The 18,603-nt window shown below is 40.9% G+C and overlaps 1 protein-coding gene across 1 annotated transcript; it reads right to left on the reverse strand.

The window, feature by feature from the left end:
- Positions 1-1,245: 1,245 nt before the first annotated feature.
- ccdc51 (coiled-coil domain containing 51) lies at positions 1,246-18,533 on the reverse strand. Its single transcript, XM_034206288.1, has 7 exons — positions 18,407-18,533; positions 17,529-17,611; positions 12,824-13,040; positions 10,521-10,658; positions 8,025-8,189; positions 7,252-7,458; positions 1,246-3,829 (listed from the first exon to the last, which is right to left on the reverse strand). The coding sequence occupies exons 2-7, from the start codon at positions 17,531-17,533 to the stop codon at positions 3,209-3,211; spliced, it is 1,353 nt and encodes a 450-aa protein (XP_034062179.1). The 5' UTR covers positions 17,534-17,611; positions 18,407-18,533; the 3' UTR covers positions 1,246-3,208.
- Between the last annotated feature and the right edge of the window lie 70 nt (positions 18,534-18,603).

The following is an 18,603-nucleotide window of genomic DNA, read 5'->3' on the forward strand; positions in this document are numbered from 1 at the left end:
AGATCTAAGTACTTCTCCCTCCTCTGGTCATTTGTTATATAAATACGTCCCTATTTCTATCTGTGAAGATTAGCTGTTTTTCTTTGTCTCATATCATATGATAGAAAATCGATTACCTTTGCTAAAAAACTGCAATTACTTTCATATGATTTGGTCTGAAAAGATCCCCTTCACAGTTTCTCAAAGTCTTGGTGCGTTCACACCTGCCTTTTATAGTCCGGTTGAATCGAACCCTGGTGCGTTTAGCCGCTTGGTGCGGTTCATTTGGGTCGGTGTGAACGCAGTCCGAGACCTCTTGAGTGAACTAAACAACCGGACTCTGGTCCGCTAAAATAGGTGGTCTCGGAGCGCTTGCTTGCGAACTCTGGAGCGGTTCATTGCTGGTGTGAACGCAGTCCGCACCAAAACATAGGAAGCGTATATTTACGTGTCACAAGAACGCGGATGTCTTCAAAATCTTTAGCGAAAGAGTCTTTCAAGACATCCGCGGTTGTTAGTTAAAGAGTGAAGCAGAATTAAGTGTTGAACAGTGTCGTGTAAAGTAACAATTCTCCGTCAGCTACATAAAAGTAAGAACACCTGTCGTCGGTGAAACGCCCTCCTGACTGCAGAACGTCTCTCATTGTGTTATAATGTTTTTTAACGGATGCTGTCTGATTGTATAATCATATGCGCGGGCCGCTAGTGTCTGTTGATCTCCAGATTAACAGCTGCATGAGAATAACCTGCCGATGCTCCATGGCGGAGGCCCCGGTAGAAATTGCCGGGATTTGCGTTTTTACCCCTTAATGTCTCACCAATGGTTGAACAGCATTTCCGTGCACATGACTTGTGTTTAAAGTTTATAGTCCGTTTGAGTTTTGCCCGAACGCAAACCGAACCTTCTGGAAAATGAAACAATGTAACAAACTGTGGTCTGGTGCGCACCAGAGAGCGCACTATTAGGTGTGAATGCACCCTTAATGTATGTATTTAAATAAAGTATTCCCTTTATTTTGATATAAAACAGAGAAAAACCAAGGACATCTTCATAATTGAGACATTTCTGCATTTTAAAAACGACTTTAGTGATTAGTTGATAATCAAATTAGATGTCCATTTCGTTTTCTTCTGATCGACTTATTGATTCCTCAATCCGTTATAAAGCTAAAATTAACATTTTAAATGGAAACATATTCAGATTCATCAATAACACAAAACATCTGTATATACTGAATGTGTGCATCTCTCTTCATCAGTCACTCGTTTGATCCTTGGTCCTTTATTAAAGAAACAATAAAGCACATTAATGCAGTGATCATCATCATCATCATCATCATCATCATGAAAACACATTCAAGTACTGGAGGTTAAAATCGGCAAAACCTAAATCTCATTTTTCTACGTTTTCACTCTGGAATAATACTTTTTAAAAATTGTTTACGCTGACCGACGAGTCATAACGGGTTGTTTGTCCAAGTGTCTGATAACGTCTCGTTGGAGAAATAACGTTATTGTGGCCCCAAAGCAGAGGAAATACACCGTGATTTACTTTAGAGCGAGTTAATGATGTACCTTCATGTTTTATTTGTATATTATGCTCACTTTCATCTAGTTAACGTGACATATCTAAAAGGTAGTTCTGGTGTTGAAAGCTGCAACGTGAAGGTTTGTATTTTCTTTAACGTTAGGAAACAGTGTCATTGAATGCAGCACAGCTTGAATTAGCACTAAACTCCTGTTAGCTTACAACTCACCTTGAGATCTGATAAATATGTAGAGGCAATGAGAAGTGCAGTAAACAGCAGAAAAACACCTGTAATCAGATTATTACAGAATTCTAATTACTCAATCGTCTCAATTTGCTTTCTTCTGTTTTGAGTGCATTCAAATCCAAAGTTTGGCAAAAGTCAGTGGACTTGAGTACCTGAAGAAGCTCTCATAATGGTCAAAAATGTTGAACGCTGGACACTTCTAACACTCAACAGCCGCCATATTTGATACGCAACAGAAGTGCAAATAAAACGTATTAGTGTGTTTTCACTATATAGCAAATATACACTGCACTAGACTCGTAAAAAAGCCACCGATGATTTTCTGGGGTTGATTAAGCGGTCTGTAATGATTTGGATCCCTAACTATGCTAACTAGCTAGCTAATAGCAGCCATCGTCACTTCCTGTGAGGACAAGTGTTCACAGTTTACGACATACAGAGTAGTAAGAGAAGTGTCTGAATTGAGACAACACTAGTACCCATTTATTCTGTGCACCAGTCGACCCTAAAATTAAATTCGGAGTTTAATCTCGGATCAAACGTACGTTGAAGGGTTTTCAACATGTTGTCTTTAGTGGTTGTAATGATCTGTTAAATGTCTGTTTCCTTGTTCCTTGTGTTCATGTGTCCTTGTTGATATTGCAAATGGAGCTGCTGTGATGCAAGAGACATTTCATACTTGATCTGACAATAAAGTATCATAGTATCGTATCATATAATGAGTCCCAGTGCATGTCTCAAAGGGTCTGACCGTGGTTGTAATGTAATAATAAATGTCTGTTTCCTTGTTCCTTGAGTTGATATGTGTTGATATATTGACCCAGGATCCTTCTCAGTGTCCCTGTTGGAGCTGTTTTGACTTTAACAGGATTATTATCGTCTGATTTATTTGTCGGATGTGTTGGAATACTTTCACTTCACGTCTTATCTAGCGTTCTACACATGTGTTGCTTTTAAACGGTCCATTAGTTGTTGTTGTTGTACAGCGTCGTTTGGAAACTAAAATGTTGTGATACGAGACATTTCATACTCAATCTGACATCAAATCCGATCATATAGCCTTACAAGACATATTCAAAGACACAATACCTCTAGAGATGAAAGATTTTATACTTTGGGAATTTGCCACAGACCTGGTGGAGAAATACTTATTGAACTTTCTGATCATAAATATCACACATCGGAGCAATTTACTACAAACTGGGAGAAGTGGACTCGGTTGTAAAGACATGTCCACTCCCTAATTGTTCACTGTTCTTTTATTTGATCTTAATTTCTTTCTCATCTGTTTTTTGTGTCATGATGTGTCATTGCTAGAAAGAACTATGAACAGATGTATGTCCTTCGTGTGAAGATGCAATGTACAATATGCGGTGACAATGTTTGACACTCAATGCCAATAAAAAGTCAATTCAATCCTACGATATAACTGGTCCCGGTGCATGTGAGCGTCTCTAAGCGTTCCCTCTGAGCAGCAGGTAGACGGCCGACACGGTGATGGCGGTGGCGCTGAACGTAAACACGGCGTTATAAACATTATTTGTCCTGATCCGTTCCCCCAGAGTTCTCTGAGTCTCCTCCAGACGCCTCACCAGCACCTCAGACTCCCATCGGTCCTTTTTCTCCGTTTCCTTTGTTGTTTCTAACAGCGGCTGTGGTTCGGTGTGTGGTTCAGTCTGTGGTTCAGCCTGTGGTTTGGTGTGTGTCTCAGTGTGTTTGTCCTCCAGGAGCTTCTTCACCACCATCATCCCCCCCTCCATCCTCCCCATCCCTTCCTCCATGTTCCCCAGTTGAGGCAGCAGCTTCTCCAGCAGTGTCTCTGTCCTCTTGCTGCTGATGTGGAGCTCCTTCAGGGCCGAGAGAGGCACGGAGGGAGGGTCTGATGTCGTGCGTTTGCTGTCCTGCAGGAGGACGACGTCGCGCGGAGAGAAAGCGTCGCTCAGAGCGAGTCTCAGGCTGTCGATGAGCGAGCGAAACTCGTCCTGCTGCAGGCGGTGATTTCCTGCCTGGACTTTGAGAGCTTCCTGAAGACTCTCCGGACCTTTCTGAGCCTCCAGCAGCAGGTTCTTCAGCTCCTGAAGACCAGAGGAGAGGAGGAAGAAGTGTCAGTGGAAACAACAAATACAAAGTCCTTGAGATCTGCTTTACTAATGATGCACCACTCAATCAGTCTCAAGCCGTTTTCTAGGGATGCCCCCAGATAGTCCACTAAACATTAGTTGAAAAAAAAGAAGGGAATCGGCAGATAAGCATAATAATCCTTATTACAGCGTATTTCTGGCATATTCATTAAGGTCACATGGTATTCCATATGATGTGTTACTGAGTTAGGTCACACACAGTTAGAGAGGCAATGGTCGTTCTGAATTATCAATAGATGTATTCATTTGAAGTGAGCTGACACCGAGGGTAGAGGAAGTTCAGAGAAGGTCTCAGGTTATAAAAACAGTTAACCTTTGTTAGTTAACTACTCCTAAGGATGTCATGACGATGACGTTTAAACAAGTATAGCTTTCAGAGAGACAAACATGTGACCTTTGTGTGGTAGGCTCACTAGGCTGCATGATCAAATGTGTGTGCGTTAAACATGGTTAGGGAAAATGTGTGTGTGTTCATTGCATTGGCTATATGTGCTGTATGATTGTTGCTACTGTTGGGGGGCATTTCCGCGATTGGCAGGTGATGTTGTACTCCAGATTATTACTGAATAATAATTAATCTCAACCAATGTCTGTTACATTTGGTGAGCCATAAATTGCACTAACAAGATTTAAAAAAAATCAGTGCATCTCTAGCTGATACATCTCTAAATACAAGCATATTTAATACAGAAACATATCAAAATGTATGCAAAAGGAAACAATCCTGTCATAAAGTAAATAAATCAGAACAATCTGTGAGCCAAGCCTGGACTCTGAGTGAATCAAAAAGACACAGCGAGCAGGTCTTCCCTCCCTTGCTCACAGTATGTCCGGGAGTTCATATCATAGAATACACAGCGTTTGAAGAAATAGATATTCAAGGTCCCCTATTATACTGTGTTTCATCAATATATCACAGGTCTCAGATATATACAGAGCCTGTCTCTGATTGGCTGAAACACCAAACAGATCATTCCAGCATTACCCATAATCCCCTCTGTTTCAGCACTGTTTCCAAAGTGCTGATTCTCTGCCTGTTACTTCAGATGAAAATAAGGAGCCCCTCCCCACGCCCCTCTGAGAGACATTTGGTTAAAAATAACACAATGGTGCTCTAGAGGAGATTCAGGTGATAAGGGGGGGGGGGGGTTACCTTGGTTGCTGATTGGCTAATGGTTACACAAGACAAAACATCGTGATGACATCATCAAGTGGCCAAAATCTGATCAGCTCATTTTCAGACAGGTTTTTATAGAAATGGATCAAAAAGAGAGTGAATCTTTGTTCCTGAAACTTTCAGAGTCTCTTTCCACAGAGGGGACACATGTTGATGTAGAAGAGACATGAAGAAGAGGGGACACATTTTGATGTAGAAGAGACATGAAGAAGAGGGGACACATGTTGATGTAGAAGAGACATGAAGAAGAGGGGACACATGTTGATGTAGAAGAGACATGAAGAAGAGGGGACACGTGTTGATGTAGAAGAGACATGAAGAAGAGGGGACACATGTTGATGTAGAAGAGACATGAAGAAGAGGGGACACATGTTGATGTAGAAGAGACATGAAGAAGAGGGGACACGTGTTGATGTAGAAGAGACATGAGGGAAGAGGGGACACATGTTTGATGTAGAAGAGACATGAGAAGAGGGGACACATGTTGATGTAGAGAGACATGAAGAAGAGGGGACACATGTTGATGTAGAAGAGACATGAGAAGAGGGGACACATGTTGATGTAGAAGAGACATGAAGAAGAGGGGACACATGTTGATGTAGAAGAGACATGGAGAAGAGGGGACACATGTTGATGTAGAAGAGACATGAAGAAGAGGGGACACATGTTGATGTAGAAGAGACATGAGAAGAGGGGACACATGTTGATGTAGAAGAGACATGAAGAAGGGGACACATGTTGATGTAGAAGAGACAGGAAGAAGAGGGAGACCCATGTTGATGTAGAAGAGACATGAGAAGAGGGGACACATGTTGATGTAGAAGAGACATGAAGAAGAGGGGGGACACATTTTGATGTAAGAAGAGACATGAAGAAGAGGGGACACATGTTGATGTAGAAGAGACAGAAGAAGAGGGGACACTGTTGATGTAGAAGAGACATGTAAGAAGAGGGACACATGTTGATGTAGAAGAGACATGGAAGAAGAGGAGGACACATGTTGATGTAGAAGAGACATGAAGAAGAGGGGACCATGTTGATGTAGAAAGAGACATGAAGAAGAGGGGACACATGTTGATGTAGAAGAGACATGAAGAAGAGGGGACACATGTTGATGTAGAAGAGACATGAAGAAGAGGGGACACATGTTGATGTAAGAAGAGACATGAAGAAGAGGGGGACACATGTTGATGTAGAAAGAGACATGAAGAAGAGGGGACACATGTTGATGTAGAAGAGACATGAAGAAGAGGGGACACATGTTGATGTAGAAGAGACATGAAGAAGAGGGGACACATGTTGATGTAGAAGAGACATGAAGAAGAGGGGGACACATGTTGATGTAGAAGAGACTGAAAGCAAGACATGAAGAAGAAGAGGGGACACATGTTGATGTAGAAGAGACATGAAGAAGAGGGGACACATGTTGATGTAGAAGAGACATGAAGAAGAGGGGACACATGTTGATGTAGAAGAGACATGAAGAAGAGGGGACACATGTTGATGTAAAAGAGACATGAAGAAGAGGGGACACATGTTGATGTAGAAGAGACATGAAGAAGAGGGGACACATGTTGATGTAGAAGAGACATGAAGAAGAGGGGACACATGTTGATGAAGAAGAGACATGAAGAAGAGGGGACACATGTTGATGTAGAAGAGACATGAAGAAGAGGGGACACATGTTGATGAAGAAGAGACATGAAGAAGAGGGGACACATGTTGATGTAGGGAGACATGAAGAAGAGGGGACACATGTTGATGCAGAAGAGACATGAAGAAGAGGGGACACATGTTGATGTAGAAGAGACATGAAGAAGAGGGGACACATGTTGATGCAGAAGAGACATGAAGAAGAGGGGACACATGTTGATGTAGAAGAGACATGAAGAAGAGGGGACACATGTTGATGTAGGAGAGACATGAAGAAGAGGGGACACATGTTGATGTAGAAGAGACATGAAGAAGAGGGGACACATGTTGATGTAGGAGAGACATGAAGAAGAGGGGACACATGTTGATGTAGAAGAGACATGAAGAAGAGAGGACACATGTTGATGTAGGAGAGACATGAAGAAGAGAGGACACATGTTGATGTAGGAGAGACATGGAGAAGAGGATTTTGCGTAACAGGTGACCTTTAAACAAATAGATTTTAACAATACATTTTGCTCCTCACCTGCAGGCGGACTCTGTTGATGTACGTTGACCCCATGACCCCGATCAGCGCTCCGAGCACCGACCCGATGATGGACCAGTTCTTGGTTCTCTCCGCTCTCGTTCTCTCCTTCTCGTGACTCGCCCGAACGCCCGCAGAGAACAAGGCGAACTTTTCCCGCTCCGACCCCTCTGCGTTCTCGTACGCCGTTCGGAGACGACGCTCCTCCTATCGGGGAGAAGGGGACATTATTAACAAGCTTAAAAAATGGGTTTAAAAAAATTGTAAACATGTATTTATTGATGTTTTACATTTATCACATTACACAAACGAACATTCCCCAACATTAGCCATATGGCAGATAACAAGATCATGCAAAAAAAATAAAATGGTGCAGAAATGCTAGAAATCAGTTTTAAGTACAGACCAAGAATATAATTAATAATGAATTAATAATGCAAATTAACAAATTCAACAAAAATACAATAAAAGCACAAGCAGATAAATTAACCATATTCAAAATGTTAGTAATTTAGTTTTTGGGAGAAGGGGTGGAATTAAATAAGTGTAAACTTCTTCCCACGCCTTTTCGGATGTGTAATTATGTAGATCATTTGTTTATATATCATTTGTATCAATTTGACTCTACGTACAGTATCATAATTCTCTTGTTTAATTGTATTATTATTTTTTGTATTATTGTATTACCCGTTCGAAATAAATCAAATCAAGCTTAAAAAACGACTACCTTTTTGGTTAGTCTCCAGCTGTGTTTATTTGCACGTTCAGCTCACCTGCAGCAGTCTGTGCTCCTGCGTGGCGAGCTCCAGGTAGTGAGCCTCTTCTCTGGAGACCCGGTCCAGGCGGTCTCGGACCTCTTTCAGACGGACCTGCAGAACCTCCAGGCTGCCATGAGCCTCGCGCACCATCCCTCTGGACACCATGAACGCTGACTCCGCCTGGACAAACACACGTCGTCGTACACTCAGGACCTTTCTGTTGGAGCTGTATTGTTCCCATGTCTATTATGCAAGATTAGTTTTATGTTGAGCGTTTACGTTTGAACACTGCACGTCTGAAACTGAAATGCAACCTCAATATGAAGGGATGCAGCGTTACAGCATTGTTTGGGAAAGAAAATGAAGTGAGTCAGAAGCCACAGCACCGGAGTAAGATCAGGGATTATTTGGATAAAACAGACTAAAACACCACGATGCCATAATTTGTCCATAATAACTGTAAGAAATTTGAATGAAGCTCATATAGATGAGAGCAACACCTACGTCACTTCCGGGCAAAAATGACGGCCCCGCCCACTTTTGGGGGAAAACAAAGCAGTCATTTGAACGGCGGTCAATTCAAATTCTCAAGTTTTTGTCAATCCGATCAGAAATGTAAGAAAACCGTGGATGTTTGGATCTTCAAAGAGCCCGGTTACGATGGCCAGACAGGCAAACAATTACATTAAATCATTTGAAATCGACAATCGGGCTCGATATATGGTTACATTCAAATCAGTAGGCGAGGCTGTAATTTCTCCAGCTGTTACTCTCATGAGCGAGGCGGAAAATAATAGTTGTATCATGCCAACAAGCTGCTGTGTCGTTTATTGCACCTCAAACTTTAAAACAAATCCAGAGTTCAGTGTTTCTGAACTTCCTCTAAGAAGAAAGGACAGTGACAGAAGATCTCTGTGGCTTCAGGCTCGATCGCCGTTCAAATGAAAGTGTTGTTTCCCCCAAAAGTGCGCGGGGCAGTAAAGTGACGTAGATGTTACTCTCATCTATGGACATCAATAGCCTACTGCTATATTTAACCATATATCGAGTCCAATCGTCGATTTCCAATGACTTAATGTAATTGTTTCCCTGACTGGCCATCGTAATCGGGCTCTTTGAAGATCCACAAATCCACGGTTTTCTTACATTTCTAATCGGATTGGCAAAAACTTCAGAATTTGAATTGACCGCCGTTCAAATGACAGCGTTGTTTTCCCCCAAAAGTGGGTGGAGCCGTACTTTTTGCCCGGCAGTGACGTATGTGTTACTCTCATCTAGTTACGTTGAGCTTTTCACAATTGTGTGTCGCAGTCCTATTACTTAGGGCTGAAGGTATTTCAGGTGTGTGTTTTCACCTGATTGGGACAGACCCCAGGTCATATGGTTTTTGCTTTAGCTCAAGTGTGAGTAACGCAATGTCTGTATGATCAGGCAGTGAGTTAACGTGTAGATGTGTATTCATTCTGCAGCTGATAACGAGCCTACCGATTCATCGCTGAAAATAACAATAATAAATAACTAACACCTCACCGGAGTTAAAAAAAAACACAGCAGCTTTAGTTTGAGGCTAAAGCTGCTGCCTTTTTCAGCTCTAAAACCACCGGACTCAGAGACAGCTTCATCCCACAAGACGATTAAACACCTGAACTCTTTACAGGGTAAATGCAGGAATCCTGAAGTCACATGTAAAACCTTTTAAGACCTTTTTTAAGACCCTTTCCATACATTTTAAGACCTCATCGCCACTTTGAGTTCTAACCGGTTACCTTGGCGACACACTTTACCTCACATTGACTATATACAGTATTGATTGTCCTTCCTCCTTATCTTCCAACCATTTGGACGCAGACTTGCATTTCCCCATAACGATGTTGTTTAACAACCGGCGTAAACGGGCCTTCGCGCGCTATCACGCAGTGAGCGTGCGATGTCCTGTTCAGATGACGTCAAATCCAACGGGATGCCATCAATAAACTACACAGAATCACACTACACACCTACAATGATTACATTCAGGCAGACTGTAGAATACAACCTCTTTGGACCATTGATATACTTACTGAAAACAAGCTACACAATGTAATATCTTGGAAAATGCTGTTTAATACTTTTTAATAACCTTCATTTTTGCTAAATTGATTTATCAACTTCAATACTTTTTAAGACCCCGGGGTCACCCTGCTTTAAAGAACATCCATAACATTCTGTTTGCAACTTACACATTATTTATCTAATATATCACATTCAATTTACTTGTATAAAGACTCTCCTTGCACTATTTCTATTTTATTTGTATTCTCTTGCACTATTTTATCTGTCTTATTTACTCTATGTCCTCCATATATTCATGTTGCTCTGTTGGAGGAGCCTGAGACTTCAGCTGTGCATTGCCACACCTACACTGTAGCTGCTGAGCACATGACGATAAAGCCGTGAATTGAATAAGTCTAAAACGCAGGGCAGCAATAAGACACGCACGCTGGGAGTGTTTCCCGACAGCTTCACACTGACCTCATTGACTCTGGTTTGAGCCACTCGGACCTCGTTGATCCCGACAAACTCCTCATATCTTTCCCACCAATAGTTCAGAGAGGAGCTGGCAGCCTGAGCCGACCTTTGACCCCACTGATGACCCAACTCACCTGCATGCTGGAGGAGAGAGAGAAGAGAGAGAAAGAAGACAGTTGTTTAGTTTCGTGTCATATTTTTCCGTTTCAGATGATAATGCTGTGTTTATAACAAAACTGTTAAAATAGTTTTAATACAGGCTTTCTGCAGGTTTCAACAAGAAACATTTTAAACAATTAAGGCCACATTGATTGACATTTAATACCAGGGGTGTTGAAATTAACCGTTTCTACGATGCGGACGTGGACGATTCTGCATCGATGCAGTGACAGAACATAATCGATTATAGCGTAGTAACGTTGCTTCCTGATTTTACGGCCGTGGCTTTACAATAACGTTTTCTTTTCTGTCACTTGAATATCAAATCGGTCGGTGCCGCAGAGATCAGGGAACAGACGTGACAGCGACTCCAAACACGGAGCAGTCGGCTTTATCCACCAACACAAGAACACCAGTCCAGAACCAACAGCAGAAGGACCCGCTCTGGATCACTCCGTGTCGCTGCGGCTCAGACACACAGGGATTTGTGTTTTAAAAAGATATTCGCGTTACAATCATGTCAGGTTTTTGGTGGATTTAGTCAAGTCTTGGATAGCGGAGTATGAATGTCCTCTTGCTATTTTCAGACGATACGTGTGTAAAGTTTGTGAAGGCAGGAGGAAAAAGCTTCCGCGATCTCCGTCTCCTCTGTTCCTCTAAGCCCCGCCCCCTCCCTGAAAATAATGAGTGACAGGCTGATAGTAACCTGATAGAAACTTTATTATTCACTTAATCACTGATTGAGATATGAAGCTAACTTAATCTCCTACAATAATAATAATTCCTTACATTTATTATAGCACTTTTCCAGATGCTCAAAGCGCTTTACAAATACACATTACACATATCATACATGCAATGGTCATGTACTGTGGACAATACCCACAGGAGCAAGTTCAGGTGAAGAGTCTTGCCCAAGGACACAATCATGGGATTTATGTAACAGTAAGACAGAGAATGTAAGTGTGCACCCACAAGCACTATTTTAGTTTGTATGCTGTTGTAATACTCCTGTTGTCTGCTGTGTTCAGACTCAAGTCATGTGATGCCACATTCAGGACCTTCAGTGTCCTTCTTTGAGCAGAAGACGTTGCTGGAAGCTGCAGAAGCATTCGTTTTTGAGGATGGAGCAATTTCACACAGATATAGGGAGGCTAGAGCTATACAATTGATTTAATTTGGTTTATAATTGAATGTCAAGACATTTATGTTATTGATTTCTGACACACTTTCTAAATAATAAAAAGGGAGTTCATATTTATCTGAGTGCATGTATTCATAGATGAAAAAAAAGCCCTGTGCAGTAATATAGAAAATTGAGGATGCAACGCATTGTTATGAATTGCTATTCAAAGGTCAACTCAAAGAACGGTTGAGAAACAAACAGACGTGCAATCACCGCTAAGTGCACTTTAACACAGGGGGATCTTTATGTAGCACTTCCATCTGCTTTTGCACTTCACACGTCGTAGCTGCTATATTGTACCCCCATGTGGTAAATACTTGTGTATGCTGCTATTTTGCACTTTTGCATATCATGTATTTTGTTTTTGCTATGTTTGTAAAATGTAAATGTCTTAAATGTTTTATGTGAGGGACTGCGGACGGAAAGTAGCTCAAAGCTAAATCTGGCACTGTTACGCTTGACACATTTGAATGTTTAAGTGTTCACTACAGAGCATTGTCCCTGCGGAATAAACGATTACATGAAAAAAATCGTGATGCATCGGGATATCGAATCGTGAGACCAGTGAAGATGCACAACCCTATTTAATACCCCGTTGTATTTTGCAACCTGGCAGAGGTCTGAAGGGGAATCAGTGTGAATGAAATAAGACAATGCAATGGTAATATGCAACAGCAGCCTGAAATATAAACTAGCTTAACCTATAATCTAAATGTTAGGGAAGATGTGAGGGTAGCTCGACAAATACATTCTGACAGGGGCGTACATTTAATTAAATATAGACAAAAACTTCAACAACCATCTTGATTATAAACAGTTAAAGAAGAACATTCATTTTAACACCAATACATTTTCAACCTTTTTAGGTGATATATTTATATACTTAAGACGAAGCAATCAGTTGATGTTGTATATGGTCCATAAAATATGTTTAAATCAGTTGTAATATATTAGTTTGTACCTGTAACGCAGCCAGGGCGCGCTCCTTTACTACCTCAGCGTTGCCCTTCCCATCAGGAGGGGTGGGGTTAATTGGTGGGGTTTGTGGAGGGGTGGGAGGAGAGCCAGGCTGATGGTGAGCGCTGTAGGTCCGGATCAGAGAGATTCTGCCGGGCAGGAAGAGGCGAGAAAGACAACAAGCGCCACGAGTCCGGAGGCAGATCTGAGCTCCTCTGTACCTGGAACAGTGAAGGCAGTTGCTAAATATGTCCCCAGTCTCTTTTTAATAATACAGCTGATAAGAGTCTGAAAAGTTGCTAAATATGGTGAGAAGATTCTGCAACATTTAAAATGTGACCTACTCAGAACCTGCTATATCTGAAGCCCAAAAACAATTAAGTAAGACATGGGATTTACACAAAAGCGGCAACTAACTGGAAGGACATCACGATTTGGAAACATTACTAATTAAGAAATTAAAAGAATGGCATCAAGAGAGTGCATCAATATCAATCAGCAGTTAATGTCTTCTCTGTAATTGTTATACTTAGCAAGATAAGATAAGAAGTACAGCATAAAAAGACATGGCATTATACAATAATGCCAGTTTATCTCTAACATATTCAACTGCCTGCGTCATCAATCTGTTCCCTCTGCCAAGGACAAGCGGCAAGAGGAATCAAAACAGGAGAAAGACACAACACATCGCTCAGAAAACCCTGAAGAATTATCACTGCACCCGCCTGAGGAATGTTCTGATTATTGGAGACACATGGAGGAGTCTCCACTGCCCGTCAACCCCCCCCTGTCAACGCCTTTGAGGATACTCCGTTCACCCTTTCACCCTCGCCCACCCTCCTGGGGATCGTTTGAACACATGAAGGAGATACAGAGGGTTGGCACCGATTCCTTTCCTGGAGTTCAAAGACCAAACGAAGGCGATACGCAGGGCTGGCAAGCATGTCCCTTTACCCCCGCTCCTCAACGACGCCCACCAAAATCACCGCGGAGACGCGCACCATCTCCCCCGTCTTCATCACCGTGCCTACGTCAACCACCTGCCCCCCCAGGCAGCATGTCCTCTACCCCCGCACCATCTCCCACGTCTCCATCACCGTGCCTGCGTCGGCCGCCTCCCCTCCCTTCGAGGGGGCATCTGCAGTCTCCGAAGCCTGATAAGGATGTGTGTGTACTAAACGCTGCAAACTGATATGTGCTGGGTCCAGGCTCAAGGGCGTATGGCACTCTCAACTCTTTCCAGGACATGCCGGGGCCCTGCCTGCCTGTAGCTTTGCCGATATCTGTGTTGATAGGTAATAGATTGAGAGCGGTGAATCATAGAAACAGGAAGCGCTCAAACGTTTGTGTGAGTGTATCTAATTTAGCAGTGATTCCATGTCAGCCACAGCTTGTTACAAAAAACATGACTGATAGTGTGTTTAACAAACTTAAACTAGCTTTATTAAATGTCAGGTCTTTGGCAGGAAAAACATTTTTAATCAATGATTTTATCACTGAGCACAATCTCAATTTTATGTTTTTAACAGAAACTTGGATTGAACAAAATAACAGTGCAGCTGTTCTTATCGAATCAACCCCTCCCAACTTTAGTTTTATGAGTCAGGAAAGAATGCATAAGAAAGGGGGTGGAGTTGTTATTCTGTTCAATGATTCCCTTCAATGCAGGAAGACATCTTATGGAAACTTTGATTCTTTTGAATATGTGGCCCTTCAGCTGAAATGCTCCTCTCGAGCTCTGTTCCTAAATATCTATAGACCACCCAAATACTGTGCAAGCTTTTTTGATGACTTTACTGAACTGCTGTCTATAGTGTGTATTGACTTTGACCGTCTAGTCATTGTTGGTGATTTTAACATCCATGTTGACAACCCCCAGGACAGAGGGGCTAAAGAACTGTTTTGTGTTCTTGATAGCTATGGACTGACTCAGCATGTGACGGAGCCCACGCACAATAAGGGGCACACTCTGGACTTAATTATCTCAAAGGGTCTGAATATCTCTGAGGTTGTGGTGACTGATGTTGCACTCTCTGACCATTGCTGTGTTTTCTTTGAGAGCTCTATTTCTGTTCACAAAAATGTTCAAAAAGAGGTAACCACAAAGCGATATTTAACTGAAAATACTAGGGAAATGTTTACTCAGAATTTCTCTTCCACACTTGCCCCTGCTAACATCTCAGTAAATGAGCTAGTAGATCATTTTAATTCAAAAATAAAAAATGTTATAGATGCCATTGCTCCAACTAGGTTAAAGGAAGTGTCTGGCAAGAAAATATCTCCATGGAGAAAGGCCATGACCGTGAGAGCAGAGAAAAGAGTGTCGAAAAGCTGAACGCAGGTGGCGAAAAACAAATCTCCAGGTTCACTTTGAAATCTATAAAGAGAGACTTGGCCTTTATAATTTGGAATTGAAAAACGCACGACAATCGTTCTCTGACATCATTACCAAAAACAACGCACGTGCCTTGTTTGCTACCGTCGACAGACTAACTAACCCCCCAGTGTCAGTAGCCTCTGAATTTCTATCCACCAGGGCGTGCAATGACTTTGCCTTCTTCACTGACAACATTCAGAAAATCAGACAAGCAGTCAGTGCCTCTGCATCCGGTACAGCAAATGTGTTGTCCCTATCTCCACTTAACATCAATTCAAACACCATGACACAATTCCATCAGATTAATGATAAAAACCTAGAGGACATTATTCAACTTCTGAAATCCTCCTCTTGCTGCCTTGATATTATTCCAACAGGATTTTTCAAAGATGTTTTGCCTTGCATGGCCTCAGATCTACTTCATATAGTAAACAAATCTCTTCACTCAGGTATTTTTCCACAGGCCCTGAAAACTGCAGTCATTAAACCGCTCTTAAAAAAGAATAATCTAGATGCTTCAGTAATGAACAATTACAGGCCCATATCAAACCTGCCATTTCTAGGTAAAATCATTGAAACAGTTGTTTTTCAACAGTTGAGTAATTTCTTGCATTTAAATAACTGTTTCGATGTGTTCCAGTCAGGCTTTCGTCCAAACCACAGCACTGAGACTGCTCTTGTAAAGGTCTTTAATGACATCCACTTAAACACAGACAGTGGCAGAACTTCAGTGTTAGTATTATTAGATCTCAGTGCTGCGTTTGACACTGTTGACCACCGCATATTACTAGACCGACTGGAAAACTGGGTGGGACTTTCGGAAACAGTTCTGAATTGGTTTGAATCCTACTTAAAGGACAGAAACAACTTTGTTTCTAAAAGGTAAATACACATCTGAGTTGACAAATATGACATGTGGGGTTCCTCAAGGCTCCATCTTGGGGCCTCTTCTCTTTAACATCTACATGCTACCACTGGCTCAGATAATGAAAAACAACAAAATAAGTTACCATAGCTATGCAGATGACACACAAATGTACGTAACAATTTCACCAGGAGACTATGCTCCAATTCAAACACTGAGTAAGTGCATTGAACAAATCAATGACTGGATGTGTCAGAACTTTCTCCAATTAAACAAAGATAAAACTGAGGTAAAGGTTTTTGGAGCCAAGTCAGAACGTATAAAAGTTAGCGCTGAGCTTCAGTCTGCAATGTTCAAAACAACAGATAAAGCCAGAAATCTAGGTGTAGTCATGGACTCTGACCTGAGTTTCAACAGTCACATTAAAACTGTTACTAAATCAGCCTACTATCACATAAAGAACATATCTAGGATTAAAAGACTAATGTCACAGCAGGATCTGGAAAAACTTGTCCATGCTTTTATCTTCAGTAGACTCGACTACTGCAATGGTGTCTTCACAGGTCTCACTAAAACATCTATTAGGAAGCTGCAGCTGATTCAGAACGCCGCTGCTCGAGTCCTCACTAACACTAAGAAAGTGGATCACATCACTCCTGTTCTGAAGTCTTTACACTGGCTTCCTGTGTGTCAAAGAATAGATTTCTAAATACTGCTGCTGGTTTATAAAGCACTGAATGGTTTAGGCCCAAAATACATTTCTGACCTCCTGCTAAATTATGAACCATCCAGATCTCTCAGGTCTTCAGGGACTGGTCAGCTTTCTGTCCCCAGAGTCAGAACTAAACATGGAGAAGCAGCGTTCAGTTATTATGCTCCAAATATCTGGAACAAACTCCCAGAAACCTGCAGGTGCAACTCAGACTACTTTTAAATCCAGCAAGAAGACTTTTCTTTTTGTCGCTGCTTTTAATTGAACTATTCATATCTTAGACTGCACTGTAACTTTTATCCATGTACTTTTTCTTTTAATGTTTATTTTATTAGCTTTTCTTTTTAATGACTGATTTTAAATGCCTTTTTCTTAATGTCTTTCATTTTTTGTAAAGCACTTTGAATTGCCTTGTGTTGAAAAGTGCTATATAAATAAACTTGCCTTGCCTTGCCTTACAATAAAAATTCAAAGACTAGAAAATAAACAATCCAAAATGTAAACATCTCAATAGAAATCAAATAGCATTAAAAAAACTAGAAAATATACATGTTGAATTACAAATTTGCAGTAACAAAATATAAAGCAGGATATTATATATACATAAGTATGTGAGGAATGGAATATTACATAATTAGATTGAATATAAATGTAAAATGTGCAGTGTGATTTTAAGTCCAGTAATGTTGTTAATCCTCAAATTCAGCCGTCAGATAAATCAGCTTTTTCCGATGGACGACATTTAGTAGAAGTACCTCATTGCAGCAGTCAGGAGTGCAGCTTGAAAACTGTCAACGCTTCTGTTTCACTGCTATTGAACATAATCTGGAACATGAACCTGGGAGAAAACAGTTAAATATTACACATTTATTCAGTATTTATTCAGTATTTTCTTAATATTGTATATTTTTTTAAATACTCCAGTGATAAATGTATTTACTTTAATATGTCTATATTTGCTGTTAATGTTGATTTTTTTTTTTATTATTGTATTTGTATCTTATTCTATATTTTAAATACTTTTAACTCATGTCTAATGCTTGACAACACTGCTGCTTAATTTCCCAATTTGGGATGAATACATTATTTATCTATCTACATGGCTGAGGACTTCTTATCCTACTTATCCTTATCCTATATACATATTTTAAACCAACTTTTTGACTAATTAAATATATGTTTTGGGAACATTAAGGGTTACATAAGTTTAGTTTATTTGATAAGTGTTGGATTTCAACTTTATATGTGGGAGAAAATTCCACAATTCCACAAATATGCAATTTCTTATTCATATTTTTAACTAAAAGAGAAAACCTGATTAATATGCATTTTGCACTCAAAACATGATGAAAGACTTCCCACATGGTGACCTATCATCATCAAACCACTAATACTGACTGATAAACCAACTCAATAACCAGTTATAGGATAATAATGATGTTTAAAGGGTGTAACATAATTCATATAACTTGAATAGCGATTTTCCTCCAAGGTTATCTGTCACTTCTGTGTATTTCCTGCTTCATCCCCAGCTAGCCTTTAGCTCCACGTTGTTACCAGTTACTCGCTTTAAAGTATTATACACAGAATATGTGATGGTTTCCCTCACATTACAAGGAAGTAAAGCATATACCTGTTGTCCTCAGTGTTGTCAGAGCATACATGTCACAAGGACGCCGTTTATTTGGGCTAACTCGTTAGCATTATGGATGTATAAAGAGCGGTGACGTTCATTCCTATGACAGTTGCTCGGTGGCGCGTGAAGCCAGAAATGCATCATCAGCATCCGGGTCGTTTTGCTTATGGAGCATGCGCAGTTGAGTTTCCATT

This window comes from Gymnodraco acuticeps, unplaced genomic scaffold (assembly GCF_902827175.1).
Source record: "Gymnodraco acuticeps unplaced genomic scaffold, fGymAcu1.1, whole genome shotgun sequence".
Taxonomy (NCBI): Eukaryota; Metazoa; Chordata; class Actinopteri; order Perciformes; family Bathydraconidae; genus Gymnodraco; species Gymnodraco acuticeps.

Bases quoted from the DNA above. Each gene is read 5' to 3' on its own strand.
- ccdc51 (XM_034206288.1), bottom strand. The intron at 10,659-12,823 runs GTACAAACTAAT...TCTCTCCTCCAG, and splicing joins GCGCCCTGGCTGCGTTACAG to CATGCAGGTGAGTTGGGTCA. The intron at 3,830-7,251 runs GTGAGGAGCAAA...TCTGGTCTTCAG, and splicing joins TCAACAGAGTCCGCCTGCAG to GAGCTGAAGAACCTGCTGCT.